This window comes from Accipiter gentilis, chromosome 32 (assembly GCF_929443795.1).
Source record: "Accipiter gentilis chromosome 32, bAccGen1.1, whole genome shotgun sequence".
Taxonomy (NCBI): domain Eukaryota; kingdom Metazoa; phylum Chordata; class Aves; order Accipitriformes; family Accipitridae; genus Astur; species Astur gentilis.
Genome location: NC_064911.1, coordinates 20,804,148 through 20,830,269, shown reverse-complemented (window position 1 = coordinate 20,830,269; position 26,122 = coordinate 20,804,148). Strand labels below are relative to the sequence as shown.

The following is a 26,122-nucleotide window of genomic DNA, read 5'->3' as shown; positions in this document are numbered from 1 at the left end:
CAGGGGCTCAAGAAGCGGCTTCACGCACTTCTGGTATGCAAGAGAGCTTTCAGGTAAAACCGGCTGGCACAGCAGTGGCCACCGAGCACCGAAGGGAGCAATTCAGAGAAGTCTGCGCTCCTTCACTTGCACAGAGGCACCTCAGGACAGCGATCGACAACAATAAGCAACTCATTAACAGTCCTCATGAAGAATCTTAGACAATGAAAATAGCATAAAACAACATTGCATAATATCCTGGTGCCAGATGTTTTAGTTTCTTTTTGTGCTGAAGTTTATAAAAACATGCTACAGGGCTCAGTCAAAGACCTTGTTTTCCTCTGGCTGGATTGGCTCCTGCCCTCCCGAATGGAGCCAGCCTGCCACCGCAACATTAATGATGTTAATTTGTGCAATTTGGTTTTTTTCACTCACATTTCACTTTTTTCTCAATGCTTCCCCCTCCTCTTATGTAAAGTTGCATTTCTCTTAGACTGTACCACATACTCCTAATGCTGAAGTTTGCATTTCAGAGTACTCTGGGGCAGTCCTACACACACAAGCAAATCCCCTAATTTTAGTGCGGAAAACATATTTTCCACAGTTGTTAAAATCCTGGTATTGCAGCCACGCTACAAAAATCCGTTCTGTTGTTGAACCATCTGAAACATTTCTTCATGTTTGGGGAGAAAAATTACTAATCGCTAAAATATTTAGCACTGCTTTGTGCCCATATATCCGAAGCTCTCCTAGAATAATAGCATATATCCTGGTACTGAAATGATGAGGATACTTTCAAACTAAGAGGGGAAAATTAAAAGAGAAAATGGCAGGATACAATGTAATCAACTATCTGGAAGGGAGCACTATTTTCCAGGTAAAACATAAGTTTTCACTGTAAAGTAGCACATGTTCCCAGTGAAGCACTGGTAACAGACACTTTGCATCCCTGCGTCAGCCTGTGCCCAGCCCGCCCCTTGATCCTGGGATTACTAATGTTCCTTAGCCCACAGCTGTCTCAAAACAGTCACATTTTCTGCATTGTTTCAATATCATCCTTCCCACCACATCCTCGTCAACAGAGTTCCCATCTTTCTTTGCTTAAGGACCAAAGATAGGCAATGTTTTGTCCTATTCTGGCATCTTGCACACCAAGGGTGCATCACTGTGACATAAAACAAGGAGGTCCTTCTTTCTAGAACTTACGTACTGCAAGAAAACCCATAAAAGTCCTTCAGGAAGCATGGGAAACCTATTAATTTTTGAGGCTTCTGATACACAAGTCATTTCTTGTTTATTGAGAAACAAAAACTCCTACCCGCATTCACGGTTCTAAAGGTATGGAGTGGATTTTCATTCTTTAAACAAACGTTTCAAAATAAGTGCCTTGAAAGCTTGGTCCACAGAGCATGGTCCAGCATAAGAGAGCATGTGCCTGCCCCTCGGAGACCCTCCACAGCTCAACCATGATGGCACAACGCCACCACCCTTGATCTTCAAGCCTGATGATGCATATGCCACACTCGCCTAGCACTACCTGTATTCATGTACAGGGGGTCAGAGTGGGGTTAAAAAAGACCAACAGAATATTTAAATGCTTGTTGTCTGCCTTTTGCCACTTTAAACAGGAGATATGCAACAGCACTCTAACTGTGCAGCAATGAAGATTTAAGAGAGCAGAAATATTCTGTATGGATAAACTTTTGGGGCTAGATATTCTGGACATTTGGACTTTCAAGCAAGACCTCTTGTATGGCAGATCATGATATCTGGCCAGCATTTCTTGGTTAGCACCACGTGCATCTGAACATTTCCTTCTGAGCGCCAACTAGGTCTTTCAGTGAAGGGCTCAAGTAAGGGGACTGTTCCATCTTACTTGCAACAAACCGTACTTTAGGTGGGGAATTAGCTTACATGCTAAAGTTAAGTGAGATGAGATGGGTATTGAGGCTCCCATGACCGAAACTAGAAATCTAGTCAATAAAACCCATAGAGTCAAGAGAGCTTTCGTCTCTTTGTAAAGCAGATGTAAAGCTGGTCAGATCACTCATACCCTCAACTTGGTCAGCTAGACCTCCATGGACTACAATGAGAGAGAGAGTTTAGAAAGCTATGATATAAAGGCATGAAGTTATATGAAAATAAACCCAGTCCTGTATTCCTAGGTTTTGGCTCCTCAACTGGTCTGGCTTTAAAAGAAATCACATCAAGAGGGAGTTGGTAGCAGCAGCTCATTCAACTAGGAAGAAACAATTTAAGGACTGAGAGAGGATGCACCAAGAATTGGGTAGGGAATTACAAGGACTCAGCCCATGTTTTCAGATTAAATCACATCAAGATGAAATACTTCACACCCCAACATAGTTCAAAATATTAATTTCTAACTTTCCTCTTTAAAATCCCAGCTCAACACAAAGATACTAGTCATGACTCAACAGTCAGTGCATCCAAATCTGAAACAGTTTAACTTAGTACATCTACCTGTTTTTCTCCTTTCTGATTTTCTCTTCATTCTTCATATATTTTCCTTCCCATGTTTACTGCATATAAATCCTATCACTCATCTCAGGCTTCCATTTCTGTTTTCTTTCCAAACATTTAAACTTGCCCCAACCTGTTCATTTCCTGTAGCCAAACATCATCCAGGCAAAGACAGTTTACCATTAATACACTATGGTGAATGCAAAGATATATGAAAGTAATTTACTCCCTTTGGCTGAGCTGGTCCCTTGGAAATAAACAAACAGCTGACAGCATTCAGTTAAAAAACCCCACAAGAAACCAATGAAACTCCCCAAAACTGCAACCAACCAAAAAAACCCCCAACCCTCCAGCATTTCCCACTGAGCCTAATAAGCAATAAGTCCCCAGTACATTACAATGACCTATCTAGCACCTCACCCCTGAAGCATAAGCATAAACCAAGGGTAGACTAAAACCGAGCATTTATTTATTCATTTCTCCCTCCCCACTGTTTTGTTCATGTGAGCACAGGGACTTAAAGAAAAGAGAGACAGACTGACAGACAGAAAAGCCCTTTGTAGACCACACCTTGAGTAACATCGCCCAGGTGAGAGGCATCTGTTCCTAACAAAGTACCACCAACATTCCCAGGCAAGGACTGACCTCAGTAGCAATAGGTGGTACATACGTGAGAGAAAGCAAGCAAGCTGCAGCATCCTTTTCTTATTTTTCAAAACACGCAGGAATAAGCAGCACATGCAAAGATCCTTCCTCAAAAGGGTCTCCAATAAGAGGAAGACCTGTTTGGCAGCACTGGTTTGCAGAGATGGAAGTTGAGGGAAGAAGAGTTCAGACCCGTTTGAAAACCCCACTCTTAAGGATCTGGACAACACTAGCACAATTGCTTGGGGAAACGGAGTGCCTCCATAACTACTGAAAAAAACTAAATATGAGAAAGGGAGAAATCTAGTAAAATTATGGCCTCTTGCATTTGAACACCAGACTTTCTAAGGTGCACCACCGTTCATTAAGACTTTTCCCAGTGCCTTGCCAATTGCCTCAGCTTCCACCTGGGAGGGTAGATGAGTCTTTGTCTTTCCAGTTCTTGACCTCAGTGCCGAGACTGCCAACGCAGGGTAATGGCAATTATCATGGTGGTTTTGTGGTGTGTTCATTTCCTTCCAGCTGTCACAACTAGAAAGGAACTACTGGCAGAGAGGGTTTCTGCCAGCTCCAAGCTATACATCTGTTCGCATTTGTCTGTTCACACAACATAGGATGCAATCTCCCTTTCCTCTTGTGCTGGCATCTGTTTTCTCGTACTGTTTGTCCTGGAAGGGCTTTGATTTCAGAGGCTGACAAGTCAATCTCTGTGGATGAAAATGTCTTCATGTATTTTAAAAAGAAAAGAAAGAGAGGTGTGCAGCCTTCGCTATCAGCACCAAACAGTTCCCCTGCAGATAATGAAAGCTGAAATAAAACTAGCTGTGGTCCATAAAGCTATGAGGAGAAGCAGTTCATGCAGGACTTCTCAGCTTGTACAGCAGGACTAGGGGATTCTGGAGCTGGTGGAAGGTAATTCCCATTCAAATGGGACAAATTACAGCTAATCAAAATGATCTGCTAGGACAGGGATGGATGATTCATGTGAGGGATTTAAAAGCCTATTGGACTACTGTAATGGCATATTTTAAGTACACATAGGACTCCCATCATGTACACAGCCACAGTAATGAGAATTTATTTAGGACAAACCATCAGAGAAGAAAGTAGCAAAATATTTTGCTACTTTTAAAAAAACAATCTCTGAGGTTCTCACTGTAAAAAAAAAAAAGACATAAAATGTCTCATAGTTGCAGACTCAAAACACAGTGAGTTTACAACAGAGTGTTCAGATTTTAAGACGACGACGTCTCAAAATGGCTCTGTGTGACCTTTGAAACAACAGGAATGCTGACAGTTGGGGAACACGATCCCAGGATTACAAGCTAGTTAGTAAGCTTTACAGAGTGGAAGATTTTAATCAAGACTTGAAAAAAAAGCAGCAGTCATTTCACCACTGAAATGGACATGAAATCAGCTTCTGCCTCCCTGCATCACTCTTAGGCAGTTCCAAATGAGCACTTTTTACTCACTCCAATAGTTTTACATGTAATAAAAAAAGAGAGGAGGAATATATGACCTTTGAAATTGATCTCGAGGGGGTCTCTTTTTTCTATTTTTTTCTCTTTAAACCAAGCCAGCCTAACTCTACATAGCTTCAATTCAGCAGAAAGAGCAGCGGAAAGACGAAGATGCTCATAACTTTTAGAACAGGTTCACATATCTAATGCTGGAATTAATTGTTCATTTTACTCTATTATGTAACTAGCTAGCCAATCAAAGGAAAAATACCTCCATCCACTTTTAAAATGTGTTTTGTCACGTGATACTGCATTAAAATAGACTAGAGGTGACAAAAGGAAGACTGGGGAAAATGTGGGCCCGCTGTTGAATGAGACAAACTGTGGCGTTTCAGCTGACCAGATTCAAACTTCGAGATTTTAGTCATCCTTACCCAGGGCTTCATTTTCCCCCCTACAGGAATACGTGAGATACAAAAATTCTATATTTGAGTATCACGTTCAGGGCATGCACAATCACATCCACACACTCACATAAAACTGTCAGAGTTACAGAGAAGATTAACATTGCTTTTGATCAAATTATATACCTGAGCGACTGGAAGAAGAGTTTCTACAAATACCATGCATATTCAGATGAACACCTTTGCCCCTGTGTCTACCACCTGAAGTAAAAAATGGTGTGCCTTTATTAAAAGCAACAAAAAAGGGGAAGATGGTCCATCCTTTGAGCCAACGTTTATAACACGATGTTGCTATCTTTCACTGTCATTCCTGAAAAAGTCCTACAATATGTATACAGCCACAACAAACTTGTTAGAAGTGCAGTCATGTCAACTGCAACATGCAATCACCCTGCCATACAGCACCCTTCAATTTCAATTTCAATATTGCACAGGTCTTCTGCAACAAGAATTGTGAGAGCTACTAGTCCTCCCAGGTAGCAGTATTTTAATTTCAAATAGAAGAGGTCTTACAATGTATTGAGGAGTTACGGCACTGTCTTGCAAGGCAACTAAAAGATACAGAACCAGATAAGCAGATTAATCCCTGTTGACAGAAAAGCAAGTCAGAGAAACAGAGAGATCATGATGTCTTCTATCTCAAATACACACCAAAAAGATATTCAGTATCTTTTGAGAGAGATCAGATGCAAAATGCCTCTAGACTACTGTCACTACCAACTTCCAAGTTCCATAATTTGCCTTGAAAGGATCTGAAGTTACCATTAACCCAAGTTAAGTTACTTCTCAAGCGCAGGCTTATCACTGCAGACAGCCACCAGGACAACAGACTCCTGTATCACAGAAATAAGAAAGCATGAAGTGTATGAAGTTCAAACCTATTACTATTAACTGCCTTGATTTAAAACACTTCAGGTCTTCATCTGAACATAGGACAAAAAGTTTTTAGCAGCCTCTTCCCCACAGTGGTTATATGATAATTCTGTAAGCGGCAAAATGCTATATACAAAACTAAATAGTTGAATATATTCCTAAGTTGGTATTTTGAAAGCACAGACCAACCCAAGTTCAAACATTAATTGCTTCAGATAAACAATGTTGGAATGATTTTACCTTTTTGATTAAAACTTCTTTACATCAGATGTTTACGTGAACTGTCAAGAACTGCCAAATGCCAAATAAGATAGCTACCCTTGCCTATGTAAACACTGCTCACACATACACACAACGTCAAACAAAATGGACAATTAAAACAATGAACAAACTATTTTATTTTTGTTGATAGATAAGAACATCCCATTGAAAATAAAGAATAAAAAATATATTCTGCTACAACACTTGGAACGCTTGAATCTCACACTATAGCGCATGATGAAATTCTGGTACTGCAACATCACAGTAATCCCTGTGCACACAGGTGCACAGAAAGCCTTGAACAAATATTTATACCCATAATATACCCATAATAGTGCCATGTACAAAAATGTCATTCTATAAAGGCCAAACAGAAAATTTAAACATCTTTGTTTTTCTTACACCAATGCCAATGTAATAAATGAAAACTGTTTTCAGTCAATTACTTCCACTTAAATCGTATGAGATCTTTTTACACTAAAGAACTCTGAAATTCAGCATAATGATGTGTGGAAGAAGTAAGGTATAAACAATATACTAAACATGTATCGCATGATGTTTTCCTCAATATATAATTAACTTTCATATGGTTACACCAACAATCAAGTCAGTATTTTCCTAACACAAAGAGAAAATATTCTGTTTCTTCAATCAATGCTCTGACCTTTTCCTACTATAGAGAGCATGCTTGTATTATTCATCTAAGCATATATGCACCCAAAAGATACGCAAAACAAATCAATATAGATAACCTTTAGTATCAAATGTCTAATGATGTAATAATAGAAACAATTCTCAAAGTCCAAATGACTTGCTAAATCAAAATTGCATTGCAGTCACTTCAACTAACAAAATACTTGGACACTTGTGCGCCACAAAATTTATTTTGCAGCAGTATCTCTGCTGAAACCTGAGGAGTATCAGACTATCAGTAAAGCAAGGCATTTTCAGAAAAGGAATTTGTAAAAAATACATTTATACTATATGCTTTCATATAAAAAGGCAGTAAGAAATATAATAAAACCTACCATTTTAGGACTACACCTTCCCTAGCAAATAGTTTTTATCACTTGCACTATTACATACAGTACATTCAGTTTCCTACACAGAAAGTATATTTTCTTGTCCCTGACGTATATTACAATTGGCAGTGACAACAAACTGCTGTATTATCACCACTCATTCTTGCAGCTTATATAAACAGCACCAATTTTACCCAAAAAAGGCTTATCAGTTACATAGTAGCACTTCCTTATAGGAAATAAAAGCCCCAAACATCAGAACCAAGCGTGTCTTTCCAGAACTATACCAGAATATATGGCTCAGAGTTAAGTGGTGAATAACCAAGAGTATTGCATAGTACAGGGATCTCGCCTGTATGAATAAAGCCACTCTTTGATTGTTTGTCACCTTCTGTCTCCAAGAATGGACAACAAATTAAACAGGTGCTAATGAATATGAAAGTAGAGCACAACTAAATTTACTGGTAAAAAGCCAACAAGAAATTGTACAGTTCTCTCTGGCACAGTGCAAAGTACACATTAAAAAAACTGAATACATATGTACAGTGTGTATGTATATTTTTTTATATATATAGTATGTATTTTCCCGACACATACATGTGTATATATAAAAAGCATGAACACGCATATCCATGCCAAAGTTAGCAAAAAGATGGAATGTTTAAGATGTGAATGCATTGTTCCAGTTAAATCAGTCTGTCCCAGAAATGGCTGTTTATACAGCCAATATGCCCTTCCATGAAACAGAAATATTTATTGCCTGCATAAATTGACAATATACTGTACATTTGTCCTCATAACTTACCAAAGGACTGATAATCACACTTTATAAAAGCTTATATTTGTATTAAGCCCTCTCCTCCATAGCCCTTCCCTCCCCACACCTCCATCCACCATGACCAATTCATATGGCTATTCCCTTTATGGAAATCTAGGAATAATAATCTAGAATAATATACTAGAGTATTACTCTGCTTGAGGACCAGACACAGTATTCACTACAGAGATGAGATCTTCTATTTTAAATATTTCTTGCAATATAAAAGTTTACAGCCACCCCTGTAAAAATTATTAACACCTGATGTGGTTTGTTTTATTATTTTCCTTTGGGATTCAGCTGTTTTGGTTCTGAATATGAACACGTTGGCTGAAGTCTGTAACAGAGAATGCACTTTTCAGGATTCGGAGAGCACTGTTACCTGACCTGCCCGCCCTCAGTATGATCAACTGTCCTTCCCTGCAGACATTCTGAAAGAGTTCGAAAAATACTGGAATGTAATACAGATCCCACCCCCCCCCCCCCCCTCCTTTATCCTGAATGTCTTCTTTACATTTTGAGAGCACTTTCAAAAACTAAAGATAATTTATATCAGTAAAATAGTTTCAAATAAAGGCGATGGCTGTGAACCTGAGAGCTTAGTGTGATACGAACACACATATTTGTGGTATTCCCACTGGCTAGTACTTTCCTTGTTTAAGTCTTTCAATGTGGTAGCACAACTTTAGGGCAGGCCCCAGCTTCAGTCCCATATATTTCATGATCATATCACTCCTCAGTAAGAGCAGTGCCTTCCCATCAATTTCCTGCAGAAGGAAGAGAATAAACACAACATACAACTACTTTAATGAGCTGCATGGTAAAACTGAAAAGTACATTATATTTGTTTACGCTGTAGTAAAATTTTATCTACTATATATAAAACAGTAACTTAGTATAATTTCATATTTACAGATGGCCACTGAAATTGAATTTTTTTTAGTATTATTTAACGTACAATTAAAGTATTTGAGATGCTAAAGAAAATTATAGTAAGTAAAAGAAACTGACCGAACAGCCCTCAAAATTAGGTACTGGCTGGGAAAAAAAGTGAATGGGTCAAGGGAAAAAAAAAAGAGAAGCTGCAAAGGAAGGTCTGTGCAGTTAAAGATTAAATGATCCAAGCACAGAGGCCTTGCACTGAACCTTGAACACAGCTGCGGGAGGATTCTGGCATGCTCATGCAAACAGTCACATGGAGGAAGGGGTTACAGACCATCTAAATCTGTGAAATAAGACAGATCTATGTCCAGGTTAAAGCAGACAGATTGTTAGGATCAAGACCAAGGACAACTTAGTCAGATTTCAACTGCCTGGTTGAGAAGCTGCTCAAATGTGACAGTCCTAAGCTCTTAGTAGCTTTACATACTGTAGACAGGCAGTTAGTTCCTTAAAACACCATAAAGAAAACCACTCTGTCTCATTTTTTTTAAACATAAACCTGACAAAACAAGTGACATTTAGTCTTGTTATACAACTGAGAATAAAACATAAGACAGGAAGCTCTGTTAAAAGTTATTTTAAGTTCTCCTTCCAATCCAGCTTACTCTGAGATTTAACTGTTAGTAGGAGCTGGTGCAGAACAAGGGTGAAATACTACTACAGAGAAAGCCAGTTTCTTTTTGGAGGGCCATATACACAATGAAATAAGAAAGCAGCTCTTTGCTGAGCAATCTGCCATAGAAAATCACAGCGAGAAGGAAGAGGGGAGACCAAAAACAGCACAGAAACTGACACAGCTTATCTATCTAAATACAACATCTAGTTAGATATTATGAAACCTTACACGTTGTTTTTCAAAACAGATTAATTCAACATTTCAATTGATTCTTTCAATTTTAGTATTAATGACCAGGTGTAAAGCTAATGAGGCATAACAGCATCTCTACTTCGGGATAATCAGTCTCCAAAACAAACCTAGAGAGGTGTCGTCTTTGTAGGCTAAATGCCCCATGCTGTACATGAGAATGCCATCTTCTCTAGAGGTACCAGGGATGATGGGGGTACCATCGATGTTGGCCATTAGAACTTGGATACTTCCAGTACTGGCCTTGTTCCATATAAGCTGGAAAGCAGTGGGTATTTACTTTAGTCTAACAAGACTGGAACACAGATAAAATATACTGCAGGAGGAGTTTCAGGTAGAAAAATAATTTTCACCCTCCCCCTAATATACAAGTAGAGCCTGTTCTACCTTCAATTGCAAATAGAGCGATAGACAGGAAAGCTGTATTTTAAGAGATTAACACAACACACAGTCTACTAGAACAGAATGGATATGCATCATACATGTCTCCTAAAGAGTTCTGCATGTGGAGCTAGTGCCTGTGGATCAGCTTCTTTCACAAAACGCATTACTTCCTCTATTGACCAGCTGGAAGGATCCTTATTCAATATTCTTGAAGGTTCCCTTTTTAGTGAATTCAGATCTGGTCCAGTTGTGGAACTTGCAGCTTTTAGTATAAAAATATTGTGAAAGGAAGAAGTATCACTAGTCTATACAGGGATAACACATTCCATTTTACGTAAGACATTCTTAATATTCACATGCGGCTTTTATTACGCATTCTTTGCAATATATTAAAAGATGTTTTATTTTCCTCCAAATAATATTGAACTGTTACATTTGTCTTTAAATGCATTATATAACTGCAAATATTTATAGCAGCATAAACATTAGCACTATGACATACCTAGAGGGATTAGTTTGACTTGTACTTGGCTCCTGGGTCCCAAGATGCCATAAATTGGGAATGTGGCAAAGCCAAGTTAAGGTGTGCAGACAGAGGGAGGGACAGGAGGAGACCCTATTCCCATATTTCAGCAACAAGGCAACAGTTGATAAGATGCTCAGAAACTGAGCTGCATATAACCAGCCCTCCTCAGTCTGACCTGCTGCAGGGTCCATAACTGCAGTGAGAGGAAGGTGCAGCAGGCAAGACCCCTCCTGGCTTGCACCGCAGTCTTAGTTCTGTTCTAACAGGCTTAAGTTCTGCATTTGCAGTTACATTAGCAGGGCTCACATGCTTGGCAACAGCACATTTCACTCCATATGCAAGCTTTCCTATGGCAAAGGAGTCCTTTGTTCATAACTCTCAGACTTTGTGCACTAATAAAAGTAGTTATATACTTTGGAAAGTTTACTTATATAGCATACCTTCAATCTGCCTCTGTATTCGATTCCTACTAACTTCGTAGTAACTGCTGCTCCCAGCAGAGCTCAAGGACAGCCTGCGCAGGATTGGGGCTGAATTTGAGGTAGCAGTCACTGGCTGAAGGGAATTTCTGTAATATGCTGCACTCCCTGAAGTACGATATTCTGTGGCATTTCGATGGGTCGGACTTGAAGGATTTACAGAACTAAGTGCAAAATCCATAGAGTCCTCAGAAAATCGGTGTTCTTTGGAAATGCTGTTTTCCTCTATAGGTAATGTTTCTGCTACACAAAAAGCAAGTATCAATATGTTCAAAGTGATAGACATCATACCTTTGTTTTTTAACACCTTGCTATGTTCTCTTGAAGACACTGACAGATTGTAAACCTATTAACAACTCTCCTGTGAGGCAATCACTGCTGCTGAGTGTTTGCCCCTTTTCCTTAAATAATCACTGGGCTCTTACTGTATTTTTAAAACATGTTTTGTAGCAAAAGATTTATTATGTCAACTTTGAGACAGTCTTCCATATCATTTCAGTTGTATTTGTTAAATACCATGAACAGAGAAGTGACAGAGGAAATTTTGGGGGGTAAAATTGTTTGATGTTAATACTGATACATCAAGCAAACTTAGTCAAGCATTTTCATTATCTTTTTTTAAACATATTCTCAAAAAGCTAACCATTAAGAGTTTGTTATGTTTACCTTGCAAGAAATTTTTAATATAAATAAAAACTCTCATGTTAGCTAACAATTATTTAATTTGTTCTAAGCAGCAGAGGGAGTCACTACATAAACAAGTGGACAATTATCATCTCTAGATCCCAATATGTTCAGACATAGAGGCCATCGTTAAAAATTGAACAGGTTACAGGCAAAGCCACAGATGGCTGTGAGTGCCAGGTACAGCACAGTAACAGACCATGTTTTGACAGCAACGCTGTATCTACATACAGTTAGTTATTTGCACAGGGCAGGGTCTATGAGCACAGACTCTGCAAACCTAGATATGTAAATTACTGACACCCCCCCCCAGCAAGTGTAAAAAAAAAATATCAGGTCTCAGGAAGGGAGTATAACACCACTCCCCTTTTTAGTTCTTACCACTTCTCAGCTAATTTCTACTCTGCAAAACACAAACAACGCTCACTTAGAAGACTCCTGAGTTTTTAGATCCTGTCGATACTGTTTCTAAGCCAGATGAGCAGAGTTCAGCAGATCCCTTTCCCTGTGCCACAAGACAAGAGCCAGGTTTGCCTGATCACTGAAAATTCCAGCTTCGGTCAACCAAATTCAGGAGAAACATGCCATGATTGGGAGAAAATGCCATGTAAGGAAAAAAACCAGCCCCAAATCAATGAGAACACTACTCCATTCTCTAGCAATCATATGTATTCTGCTCTGTTTGTGCCAGGCCAGTATCTGGCCCGAGAAAGAAGTTGGAAACATGATGTACAAATCTGTATGAAACAAATGCTACTTTGGCAGAGAGTTAAGAGCTGGAAAATATAACTAACAGGTTCACAGAAGTGTAAACTCCACGCTGCCATCTTGAAAATTACTCTAGTGAAGTTATAAAACATATGCTAGTGAAGCAGCATATTCTTTGGAATAAGAACTGGTATGTTCTGCAAAACAAGTTCCTGAAATAAGCTTTTTACTACCATTCTTATGAGACAACTTTCAAGAACTTCTTGGGCGAATACCCAATTAAAACTAAAGGAAGAGCATTTTCCTAAAAAAATCCAGTGAGCTTCTCAAGAATGTTTTCAACCTGCTTCATGAGGTCTCAGGTTCTCTGCTGGAACCTGTTTAAAATTGGAGTGCAGTGAAGAACTGTTAAGTGTATTTTGGTCTTCAGATAGCATAATCCTGAAAGGGAACAAAGGCACTCAGAGAGTCATCTCCCTACGCAGTGAATGTGGTAAGGCAAGATCTGCAAGGCGATGTAACATCTTTTACTAAACTTGATAGTCGTGGAATAAAGAAGCTTTTATGGACACAGGACCTCCTCTTTCATATACTCAACCCTCAAAACAACCACTGCAAAACTTTCTAGTTTGTTAGACTTGAATCGCAGAAGTAAAGAAGCAGCTGCTGAGGTTTTCAAAGAAAACACACAAACAAGAAAACTAACTTATTTACATTTGTCAGCTTGAAGTAGCTGCAGCAACTCACTAAAATGAAAAAAGCCATCATTCTATAGAATTTCAGAGAGACTTTAAGAGATGTAGTCAATGCTATACACTATAAAATTAAAGGGTAGCCAACCAAGGGAAAATTAAAACTGTAAAGAATGAAATCACTAACAAAAATCTCACTCCAAGGCCAAAAGGGAGAGGTGATACTTTAAATAGTTACAGCAAAGCTATATGAAGGAGCCTAAGGTTTAACTGACTGAACCTGTAGATTTAGATTTCAGAAGTCTTGAAAGGTAGGATGAAACAACGGAGATGATACTCCGCAGCTGAAGGTTTCAACTAGAGTATTTAAGCATTTACCAGTCAACTCCATATAATGTATTAAGAAAAAACCTTTTTGTAGTTTTTATAGTAAACAAGCAGAGGTCCCAAATGTAGGGGCTTTTAAAAATAGTTGTTTTACATTATACTTGTCAGGATTTCTGAAGACAAAAAGATTTTTTAAATTGACTGTATTACAAAAGAATTTAATTATATTTATTCCAATTATATCCCAGATTTTTCTCTGATGTTATATATCCTAAAGTAAAGAATAGTAAATAGGGCTGGGAAAGATCAGCTCTGCTTGTTTTCCCAAGATACCAGCATTTGAATTTATTTTACTGTAAATTCTCAATTCACATACATACATAAGGTGGAAAAGCTGGCATATTTCCCATCATCTTTTAGAGAAGGTGTTTCTGTTCAGCAACTATAGCGTCCAATCCACTTTCCTTTCTATCCATCTAGCTTCTCTACACACAAAACAAAGCTGCAGTCTTGTTGAAAAAGTGGTCAGCTGGTATGATGGCTGATTCAAAACTGGCATCTAGTAAATGGAGCTTTGCAATCCATGGAGCAACAAATGACACACTTCTCCTACCTTGACATTTTGAGCAGTTGTGAATAACAGTTGTAGGAAAAGAGACGGGAGGTTCCACTTCAGAATGCCTGATGTCTGGGTAGATTAATAAAAAGCCAATAAAAGGCCTTATGTTTCAAATGTAAGGATGACAACAGACTGTTTAAACACTGAAGGCCTTAGCAGGAATTGGACGTTTTGTTTTCTTGAAGCTCCTCCGGGAATTAGAAGCCAGTTGTTCTGCCTCATACATAACAGGAATGATGTAATTGGCCTCAGTAGTAAGAACACTCTGTTTTCAGGGGGAGGGAGACCGAGTTATTCCCCACCCTACCCCCCTTTATCTTTCATAACTTTAAGAAGAAACTGTTACTGAGCAGGAAAGACAGCAAAATCTGCAAAACATATCCCTGAGCAGATTAGAAAGAAAATGAGCTGTTTGAAAGACCCTTTCCCACAATTATTCCATTTTGCCTTCAAATGGTATTTCAAACCAACTATTTCAAGACAACTGTGTCTCAATGGAACCAGAACTTTTTGGGGGCAGATCTTTCTCGCTAACCAACCCATGACTGACCGCTATAAAATTACCTCCAGATTTTCAGCAGAGGACATTGCCCTAATGGGAAACACACAACCCTAGAAAACACTTTGCGTCTTGAAATGCAGAGTACAAATTCAAAACTCCGAAACCATGGCAAAACACTTTAATTATTTTTTATCCAAATAACTGCACTTTATAATGAACTATTGATCTTAAAATGTATTTTAAGGAGTACACTGACTTCATCTGTAAAGAGGATCCGTTAGCAAACAAGGAGTAAAAAGCAGTACATGCACGCATGTTTACTTTGAGGAGATTTCTTACAAGATAATGCAGATCTAGTCAAACATTTGTTTTGCTCCAACTGAAACAACTTCGTTTGAGTATAATTAAGTGCTCTACTCTTATTAAGTTACATACCAGAAATATCTGACTTAGGTGTACAATATATCTGTGGACTTAAGCCAGTACTTTTGGAAAGACACAGAAATCAATGATCAATGCAGAACTGTATTTCCTGCTGCTGTTATAACATGCAAAGAAGTGAATATGCTAAGTATACATAAAATAATAAGAAGCAACATTTTAGATAAGCTTTCATTTTGAACATTTTAATTTTATATCCTTTTCTGCTTTAACTGTAGTCCTATGACTTTTTAATCTGCACAGAAAAAGAGATCATTCTGCCCCCATTGATGTTAATAGACACAAAATGACCCCAGGATCTCCAAAAAGAAGGAAGAAAAAAAAAACCTAACGAAGAAATAACTAATCCCTGCCATATTTCAAAAAAGCCTTTGGAAATGCTGTGCAAATATCTTGCAGCAACAGAAAGCATGTATCAGGACGACTCAACATTGACCAAGTTACCATGGCTTAACCAGTTAAGTAGCAAACGCAGAGTAAAAATTTTCTTAAGTCTCTCTCACTGAGGTTTAAACCTAGATGCTTTACTTCACATCTGAGGCAGACTAAAACTAGACACATGCTCAGTTGCTGCAGCTCAGCTGCAGCGCAGGAAAAGGTGCTATTCATCAGTGAGCTAAATCAATCTAACAGCCAGCTGCCACGGGGAGGCTTCGCCGATGCCCTGGCCATGGCTGCATTTTATTGAACCCTTCCTTGTGCTCACCCAAGTCCACACTGAGTCAGTCCAGAGAAGTAAACTACAAACTACTCTTCACCAAAATGTTTTCTGTGCTTTTGCTCACTGGTTCAGCTCACCGCCCAGCCAGGGGACCTGGGACACACTGCAGGGACAAGGAGGCAAGGAAAGCAGGAGCAGCACAACTTTCAGTGGCAGCTAACCATAAACTCAGCTGAATTGTACCATCAAGCTACACCCTTCCTCACTTAATGGCTTCAGCCTAGAGTTATTAAGGGTTGCTTCCAATTTATCTCCTAATCCATTTCGGGGCAATTGGTTTTCTGCTAAATAGCCATATATGAAGCAGGAGGCTTCACCTGTCACCTATTTGTGTGAGCCCCTTCACAAGAAAGGCTAGCAGGTTTAGCAGAAGGACTGCTGGAACTTGCAGTAGATCTTCCCTAAGTGCAAAATCTGTGCCAGTGATCAATAATTAACATACTTTCACCCTGACCTGTCAAAGGCTAGAGACAAACCAGACACATACGTTGAACTCGGTCCTTTTTGACTGGAAATACTGAAACCATAAATAATCCTCATATATAATCCTGACATAATGTAATTACCTTCAGATGGATGAGCATCATTTCTGGGAAGCTTAGGGGAAAGAGGAGCCGAATATGGCGGAGAGTCCTGAGAGTATCGTTTAGCACTCCTGTTTTCAGGTATTTCTTCTTTTGCTGTGAAGAGACAAGTCACCACCTATTATTCTAGCATAAAGCTGCTCAGGTGGAAAGTCCAGGGACAAAAGCAAAGACATACATCAGCCATTCACCAGGTTACAATTCAGTTTCTTGTGTCACACAGGCTCAGTCATTTTGATACAAACTTTCAAAGCTCAAGTACAGCTTATATACTGTCATCGCCCAAATTACCTTGACCCTGGCTACTTTTCTGAAAAGAGTTAAAACTAATGACTTTCATATGACAGACAGAATTATAAACGTAATTTCTCCATTGGGGGGGGGTGAGGAGGGGTGAATATTTTATTTTCTAAAGTAGCACGCGGAAGACAGACTCAGCCAATCAATCAGACAGCTGTGAGGAAGCTTCATACCCAGTATGAATCTTTAGAAATTGCCCTGACATCAAGGTTTTCTCAGCTACGGCTCCTGGTAACCTTTGGGCTAGAACTTGTAATGCCAAACCCTGCAAACAACCTGATTGGAGATCTGGTGCAAGCCATTTCATTTCCCACTCACTCCACGCTCCTGGTGCAGCAAAGATACTGGCCTCATACAAAATATCACAAGCAGCCACCTGCAAACACCACATTTTCTACTAGGAGACTGGACTGCACATAGTAGAATGTAAAATTTTTAGAGCCACCACTTCAGAAGGTGAATAAAGAGGGAAGAAAGGACGTTTTACTGGTGTGGTAAGGGCTAGACTGAATTCCCTTTCAGGGCAAGCCCCTTCTCATAAGGCAGAAAGTATCTTTTTGTAAGTTTATTTTATGATCCGATCATAAATCTAACAATGACATGTAAAGTTTTGAGCTTGTCCTTTTAGCAGTATCACAGTGGTGCAATACATATGTTTCCTGGCTTGGCTACAAGGAGGAGTTTGCTGAACAAAATGATTTCTGCACACATGGTATGAGCTATCCCATCCTGTCAAAGCACTACTGCACTGGAACCAATTCACTAAGAACTGAAGGGTATTCATTTCAATCAATTCACGTCATAGTAAGACAGATTTAAAAATTACATTTCATGAAATTGCCACACTTCTCAAAAATACCAGCACTTGAAAATAACAGCTGTTTAACAGTACCTGGTTTGTTCCTGTCATACTCTGTAGGACTATGTGCACATCCCACATAAGGGCTGAAAGGCTGGCTACTGAAGAGATTATCACACTGCAGGCTGTGGCACAGTTTCTCCAAGAAGCGTAGGACAAACGATGCGCTGTTTACGGAAGGAAGATTGATGGCATGCTTTTCTCCATCAAAGGAAGCTGTGAATAAGAAGATGATGTCAAACACCCCCCAAGCATCATGAAGTATAGTAAAACACCATCATTAACTTTAAGGAGAAGACATCCAGATTTGATTTAAACCACACAAGACATGAGAGGAGTAAGCAATCATTCTGGTAGTTTAACAAATTTACATCCAAAGGACTGATTTTACCTTCTGTTGGATCCATGCCAGTTTAAATTTGATCTTTGGGAACTTATTTTAATACATAATTTTGGATTCACACCAGCATAACAAAACTTGCAACTATTCCCTCATTACCAAAACCTTACGTATAATTTCTGTTGTTTCCTTAAAAACAGCAAGCTCTCCACCACCTGTTTGCAGGAGATAACACAGAAAAGACCCTTTACAGCACTTGCTAAAAAAAACAACCAACCCAAAACCGAAAACAATTTTTTTTTTTAAAAAAGGAAGCAAACAACTTTAAGTTTTTTTTTTGCAGTTTCTAACTGATCTGAGCATGCTTGTGGTAATGTGCTAGCATCCACTACCACTGAAATTCTTACTACAGACACTGTTTTGCCATTTGCTATTTTATCCCTAGAGAAATCTATCCTGCTGTCAACACTACAGTGGTCAAGCTCCCATTTATTTCAACAGGAGCTAGGTGGCAGAGATACCACAACAGCCACAAATGGATCTGGTGTCTTTTAAACTGAGTGATTACAAAGAGCCTGGACATGTGCCTATGTCTTTTACTTGTTGAACTCCTTCCTTGTCCCACAAACAGAGTGTTGCAGCTGATATTTTCCTTTTTTTGTGAAAATTAGTAAGATTTTGAAAAGACTCGATAGAACCAACATACGGATAAATAATTACCATTACATTAGCTGAAACTTTTAGTTACTTCTGATTAGAAAGACATTACAACAAAGCAGGAACAAATTTGTAACTTAAGCTTAGGGATAGAAAGAAGTGGCATAAACGCCAGGTTTATGCATCAATTTATCGTCTTGGTTTTCAGCCTGTCATGCAGCTTTCTGTTGTTAACATAAGTTTCCAAACGGTAAGTAAAGCTTTAAGCTTTAAATGTGATCCCTTAGATCACATTTTGTTGGCAGCATGGTAGCAGATGCTTTTAATAAAAGAAAAAAAAAAGAAAAAAAGAAAAAAACCCACCAAAACCCAAAAAACCCAAACAAATAAAAACCACCGCAGAAATGACAAGAAAGCCTTTATTCACAGATCTGAATTAAGGAACATTTCCATATTGTGTTACAAGAGAGACAGATACTATACACAAAACCAAAGAAAACGCCCAGGTTTAGCATATTTTAGGCTTCCTTAGGAAATCAGAAGTGTCAATTACTTAACTCTGTTTATGTAAGGAAGCTTCTGATTAATGCAAGTTAACCAGCTAGCATCAACAACAACGTTGTTACTTCTCTCATCTGTTTTCATGACAGACTGACCCAATGCAAGTGCTTACAGTTTAAGAGTCAGTACTACAGGGACAAATCCCAGACCAACGTGTTTCCATGGCCCATTCCATTTTTCCAGGCCTCAACATTCAAATGAAATGCTAATGAATCACAGTCCCGCAGGTGGCTCAGACACAAGGTCCTCTACCTCCTTTTTGGGAAAGGGGTCTCTGAAGGCAAATTTTTGCTTGGAACTCAACCAGTTCTGGAAAGCAAATGGGCTGTGAGACCTAGCACAGCCAGATCTCCTGACAAATTTACTGCAAGGCAGTAGTCACCTACAGCAAAAAATTAAAATGCTTTATAATAGCCTTATGGATCTTCTTATATGACATTAGGGAAATCACTTATTCTCCATGCCTTAATTTCTCATTTTGAAAAGAAGCATTGAAAAGAACAATATTATCTTAGAGTTGTCAGGAGGGTAAAGCAAGAAACAGCTGAGGCAATGTGACTGCTTCAGCAAGACACACCATGGGAAAAATCCACAAATAAAGATTCAGTGCAAACTCAGTGCTCTTGTACTCTTGAACACCTGAGGGCAACCATACGAACTCCAAGGGTGTGGGATCCAGATCCATAGGCTCAACTGTCTGCTCTGCTTGGGAACAACATAAGCCTCTTCTCAGATAAATGCTAGGGTAAAAAATAAAAAGGAGTACTGCTGAGGTGCTATAACCTCAACCTCTAATGACAAATAAACAGGGAGTGGAGCTTGTGTGTGCAATCCCAGCCCCTGGAATGAAGAGTCATTCTCATTTCTTCACCTTCCATTGTGTAGGTATGTTTTAAATACCAGACTCAAGCCAGGAGAAAGGCTGAGAGCTAAGCTATGAGATAAATGTGTTTGATAGTGAAGAAACTCACCCAAGAGTTTGATTTTAATTCTCTGCTTGAGAAGATTTATCTGAGCCTCAGTCTATTTCATCCCACCAAATGCCATAGTGTCTGAGCAACAAGGCGAAAAAAAGGGCTGACACTGTCCCCATTAGTGGGCTTGCTAATCAAGCCTTTAATTTCCTTTCAGTTATATTTGCCTGAATTGAAACCTTATGCATCAAGCAAAAATAAAACGGTTTGTGCTTCTGTTTGAGTAAGAAAAGATGGAAAAAATCTAAATTTGTTTCTATTCAAAACAATTATTTTCCTTGGCAGCTGAACCAAAAGAACCCGCTAATTATTCATATGTATTCTAGCAAGGTTATTTTATCCATGTCCTCATTAGTATACAGTTTCCTCCTACGGCAGGTACAATACTCATCATGAAAATATCAGTCCGCAAAAGATTTTGATTTCTTTCCTTATTCTCTGCTGCAACATATTTTTTTTCTTGCCAGTCTAAAAAAAAAAGCTGAACAACAAACCACACTCCAAAAACACTTTTAAAAACTCTACAAGAAAACACTCTCACAATTTCATTCTGTAATCTCTCATTTTATTCTACGGTAACTTTCCTCCTCTTCCTTCCTGTTCACATATGCACAGCTGGTTGTAATGTGCTACATTAACCTAAGTCACATTTTGTGCTTTTCAAAATACATTACACAAATTTCTGATAAAATGACAGGGAGTGTTTGCTCACCCGCTTCTCAGCAACCTGTTTGACACGCCAATAAGAAGGCAAGAGCTCAAGAACACCGGAAACCCGCTGGGGTCTTGTGGCTCGCTATCACCTGGACCAGGACTCTGCTTCAGGAGCAGTCCACATCATCAAGTTCCTCAAATCCAGCGCTACAGAGCTGGTTTCTCTGAATCGAGGCCTTGGGGTAAAGCCAGGTGCAGAACAGCAATTCCTTTCTGTACAGAATTTTTGAATGTAAACAAACCACAACTACATAAAGATTCTGAAATTTCTCTCTCCTCTGTGAGATCATTATTTTCAACAACTCAGTCACAGCCCAGAAACTCCACCGGCCTACAATTTAGTCCTTCATGATAAACAACTCACAAACAGAATACTGGCAATGCACACGTCAGTGCATTTTGTTCAAGAAAATTGACCTGTCTGAAGTAGGTACAGCAAGGTATTAATAATGTAATAAACTTCCATATATCATGCAAAAATAAAGCAACACGGGTTACAAAAACACACGTATACAATGCCATTAAACCAAATGCAGTTGAGAAGCAGCATCCATTTTGTGAATAAAGTCATGGGGGTACATAAGCAAGGCTTACTGTAGTTCTGCTATATGCAGATTGGGGTGCTGCTTTTTAAATATTGTTAGACAGAAACATCTTTATGAGGATTTAATTGAACCTGTATTCCACTAATCTTTCACATCTGGTGTTAATGTAAGGAGATTAAAGTAACACAAAGTCTTTTTATCGCCAGTGATGGAATTATGAATTGATGTGCTAACTGATATATGGAATATTTCCTAGCCTAGAAGTAAAAAAAGTCAAGCAGCAGCTATACAGTTTGAGATACAGAGATAATTTATCTGTGGACCTGCCATTAATATGTAGCAGAAATCAACCTATTCCATAATAGGGCACATAGATGGATGAACACTGACCTAAGATACTGCTACAGTTCTGGGGAATGGGGAAAGGGGAGAAGCAGCAACTTTAACACGTGGAATCACTTGCCTGGAAGCTAAACACATTAGTTTGAAACTTTTCACCCACTTGGTTAAGGCATTAAGAACACAAACACTATGTATGGATAAGATTATGCAAATGACTTGAATTACTAAAGCTGATATTTCACTTGTACTGAGTTTACTTGACAAATGTTTGGCTACAGCTGCTAAATCAGGTGCACGAGCTCTACTTAGTATAAGAATCTAACTCTATTGTGTATATGTAATTTAACACTGCTATTGCTAAATTCTCATTTAAAGAATTGTTCAAATCATCCTGGACCCGGAGTCAGATAAATCACACACCACCAATACTTGCTTAGTAAATAAAAGAATTCACAAGTACATGTTCTCAACTGTGCTTAAATAGTTACAAAAGTGATATAAACTCACTGCAGCCACTTCAGTTCTCCTGCCCTACCTCAAGTTCGCAAACCAACTGAAGAAACAGAAGAAACAAAGCGTCTTCACATACCAGTTATCATTTCCCCTCCATGATGGCCAGATTTCAGAAATCCAAAGACTGTTTTGGATTGATAGGCACAATCCACGCAAGCCTGTACAGCCTGCTGAAGTACCACATTGACAGGACCTGGTCCAAAGTGATCTGGAAGCTGCTGAACCTTCTTCTTATCCAGGTGAGGCCCAGAATTTCCATGCTTGTTGACATAAACACACACTGAAAAAGAACAAGCCATATTTACCACCGAGGAACTAAGACATGTTTCCAAGTTACAACTGCAAACCACCTTTTTAGTTTTAATCTTGAGGAAAAGATGTACTTGTCAACTCAAGAAGCTGAATGTGCATATGTACTTGCAGAGTGTACAAAAAGTGCGCGCTCTGTCTTCCACTGAGGTTCTCCTGCCTGAGTCCTAAACCCACTTCTTTCTGGTCTCTAAAGCCCTTCTCTACCCCACTAACGTAACAAAGCTGTCGTAATCTGTGCTTATCTTTTATTTTGACTAATCTCTGTTCATACACTAGTTCCAATAAAGAAAGAATTACTGGCAGGTACTCTGAACTATCAAGATGCGATTCTAAAAAGCTGGCCTTGCCAAGTTACTTCCCTAATTTTTGTCCTATTTGAGAAGCTGCAACAAAGACAACCCTATGGTATATACCTACCACTGAAGCTCATTCTGAAGCACCCATGTGTGCATGTATAATGGTCCTGTGTGCATGTATAATGGCTGCTGAAGGTCTGTACCTTCAGAAGCCCCGAGCCACTCATGTATGATTTCCACACAGCAACTTGGCCTTCTCTGCTAAATAAAATAAACATACTTCTCTAGAAATACTGTAAGGTGGTTAGCACAAAACAATCAAATAGGACTTTAGAAATTACTTTTTACAGAGACTATGCAAAACTGTCTTTCAAAAGGAACAGCAAGGAAGAAAAAACATGGGATAAAGCCATAACAGAAGATTTATTTTTTTTCTTTTTTGCCTTGGCTGTCACATGACCAGGAAGGCACCCAAGACATTATTAGAGCTTAATGAAAAAATGTGCCTCTGTGGTGATTAAGCAGACAATCTAAGCATTCTGTCCTACAAGAGACTGCCATATTTTCTGAACTGTAGGAGTATTTGGGCTTAGTTAAAAACCTGGATTTTTAACAATTAAGTATTTCTGTAAGTGTCTTAATGATCTTATATCTTCATGCATATCTGCTCACTCTCTGATGTCTGTAAATTGGAGGAAACCTATTTGTACAAATAAGCAAAGATACAAATCAGCAAAATAGTTTTCATGGCATATTCTGTCTGGGCTCAACAACTGCCTCCTGAAAGGTTTATTTTCCTCTCATCCATGACTGAAGTTGGGAGTGAGAAGAGCCTGACAACTTCTATTGTATAAACAGTTTTAAAATGTAAAAAAGCACCCCAAACTAAATTATCATAATTTATAGAGTTTTTAGAAAGTTCTGAGATTTGGTTGACAACATACAAATTGTTTCACTACAGGGTTACAAGTTCCTCAATGAGTTAGTTCATCAACTAGCTTATTTTTCTTTTGCCAATCCTTTTCAAGATACATTTCATTATATTTCAAAAACAAGCAAGCATAAAAGGAAGGATGAATGTATTTCCTCTGACTGCCTTTACTTGGCTTAAACGGTCTGAGCTGTTTCTTTTTATGTAAGGCTATACAGAGATAAAATCTCCATTTTGTTATATTACAGTACAGCCTGCATGATATCAGAATATCCTATGGGTTTTTAGCTACATCTACTCCCATTTCATACATTAAGGAGCGGGTCAGACATGAGAGAACTGTACAGTTTCCATCTTCAGACAGGAACAAACTGCCAGGTCTGGGAGATCTTTCAAAAGCACCTGTGCTCCAGCACTTCTTGCTGTAATGCAGACATCAAAATACTAGTTCTGCAAAGTAACACTGGCACCTACAAATATCTTTAAAAAATAAGGTAGCTGGATGATGATTTAAAGTAATGAGTTTGCTGCACGTTTTCCATAAAATGACACTACTAGTTTGCTTGAAACGGAAGCCATTTCACACTAAAAATGTCATTAATTTTTTTTCTTTATCTTTTACCTGTGGATATAACCGATGCAGTTGCCCCAGACAAACTAATTCCATCTTTAAGTATCTGTGTAGTGCCACTGTCCCCCTCAGGAGAAGAATGAGGAGAAGGAGATGCAGGAGTCAGTTGTTCCGGCAAGACTTTTTTCTGTTTAGAGAAAAAAACCAAAGTCAAAATGTTTCATGTTTTTTAGGGAATCTGCAAAACCTTTCTGCTATCAGTTACCATCTTACTGAATGTGAGTGGTTCCTTATTACAAAAGTACTACACATAGCAGAGAAGATAAAGTCCAGGAAAGAAAGACCAGAAACTGTCAGTTGGCATTTACACCTACATAAGTAAGGCAGTGAAAGACAAATTACTTAAAAAAAGGAACCCACCTCTATCTAAAAAGTGGGAAAATAATGAGCTTTATATGCTAATTCATGATCCTTCTAAATCTTAGGAAGCACAAAAGAGGCGTTTTGGATTATTTTCCTGTCCAAACCCTTCCAATCATCTGGATTTATGACAACTCAAATCAGTTAGTTGGGCTGTGTATATATTCCCATACAAAACTTGAGTCACATTTAGGTATCAACTTTACAGTGCACCCAGATTTTCCCTCGGCTTGTTTCAAAGGGCCTGAAATTCTCAAGTAATCACTTTCAAGAATTGGTGCTTTACGCAAGATACCGAATAAACCAGTAGTTACAATCCAGTCATGTGGGTTGCCAAAACCTTCTCCTTTCCCAAACCAAACTTATTTGCAGCTTGTCATATGACAGACAGAGTTCACAGCACAAAGACTTAGAAATCGGTCAGCACACATTACCTGAGAAAAGGAGAATTTTGCTGTAATTTGGTTTGGACTGGGGTTTAGAACAGAGACATGCACAATGAAGACATTTCTAATCTGCTTTGACATGCTATGAAAATACATGGAAATAAAAGAAATAATGAATTGGAGAAAAGTTCATCACCTCTCCCTTCACCATTTATTCTTGCATGAGAACAGATTATGTTCTCATTCTCTTACCTACGAAAAAAATTAGGAATATATGAGATTACCCAAGGTCTTGACATTGCTGAAGGCAGCAGAGACTTGGCTACTCATGTAGTAAGGATTTACTGCTAAAATTAATCCATAGTGAAGTGAAAATTCAGTCAAGTTTCTAAGGGAGGCTAAGCCCTCTTCCATTTAGCAGTATTCATCCTTTACACTTTAAGCGGCAGCATCTTTTCCGAATAATATATTAGAAATCATGTAGAAAGCAATCAAAATATACACTTTCCTAAAAGCAGCAGTGCTCAACTTCTTCACAACTTCTATAAAGAATAAATTTACTTTCTTCTGAAATCCAGGGCATTTCAAAGAAAAGTTCTGTGCCCCTTACAGTTCAGAGAAGATAGGTTTGACTGGAGAAACTACTTGACAACATGGCACTGGGTGGAATCACCATGAATATAAGGAATAGACTGCCAAGGCTTGGCACTGGATCATGAATGAGACAAGGTGGCTCAGGTCAGACACTGAACCAAGCAGTGATGTATTACTTGTCAGGAATCACCTATGTATCTTAACATTGGGTGACAGAAAGGTTTCTCTCCACCCTTAACACAGAGAACACAAATGCACTTGGGAAGTTGGAGCTTTTGATCAGGCTTTCCTGAAGGTCCCTCTGGAGCAGGAACTATTTGGGGAGGCAGTT

General features: G+C 38.8%; 1 protein-coding gene across 18 annotated transcripts in view; it reads right to left on the bottom strand.

Annotated features, from left to right (window-relative positions):
• Positions 1-6,280: 6,280 nt before the first annotated feature.
• Positions 6,281-26,122, bottom strand: part of SCML2 (Scm polycomb group protein like 2) — a 61,449-nt gene continuing 41,607 nt past the window's right edge. For 15 of the 18 annotated variants that reach the window (XM_049834854.1, XM_049834858.1, XM_049834863.1 and 12 more), the window contains 8 exons: positions 24,443-24,578; positions 22,358-22,561; positions 17,669-17,851; positions 16,459-16,572; positions 11,160-11,441; positions 10,292-10,455; positions 9,920-10,067; positions 8,681-8,769 (listed from right to left, as the gene is read on the bottom strand). In XM_049834854.1, the coding sequence (XP_049690811.1) occupies positions 8,762-8,769; positions 9,920-10,067; positions 10,292-10,455; positions 11,160-11,441; positions 16,459-16,572; positions 17,669-17,851; positions 22,358-22,561; positions 24,443-24,578 (1,239 nt within the window). In that variant the 3' untranslated portion in view covers positions 8,681-8,761. Of the gene's footprint in view, positions 8,770-9,919; positions 10,068-10,291; positions 10,456-11,159; positions 11,442-16,458; positions 16,573-17,668; positions 17,852-22,357; positions 22,562-24,442; positions 24,579-26,122 lie in introns of all 18 variants that reach the window. The other 3 variants (XM_049834855.1, XM_049834856.1, XM_049834857.1) reach the window with 3 other exon arrangements.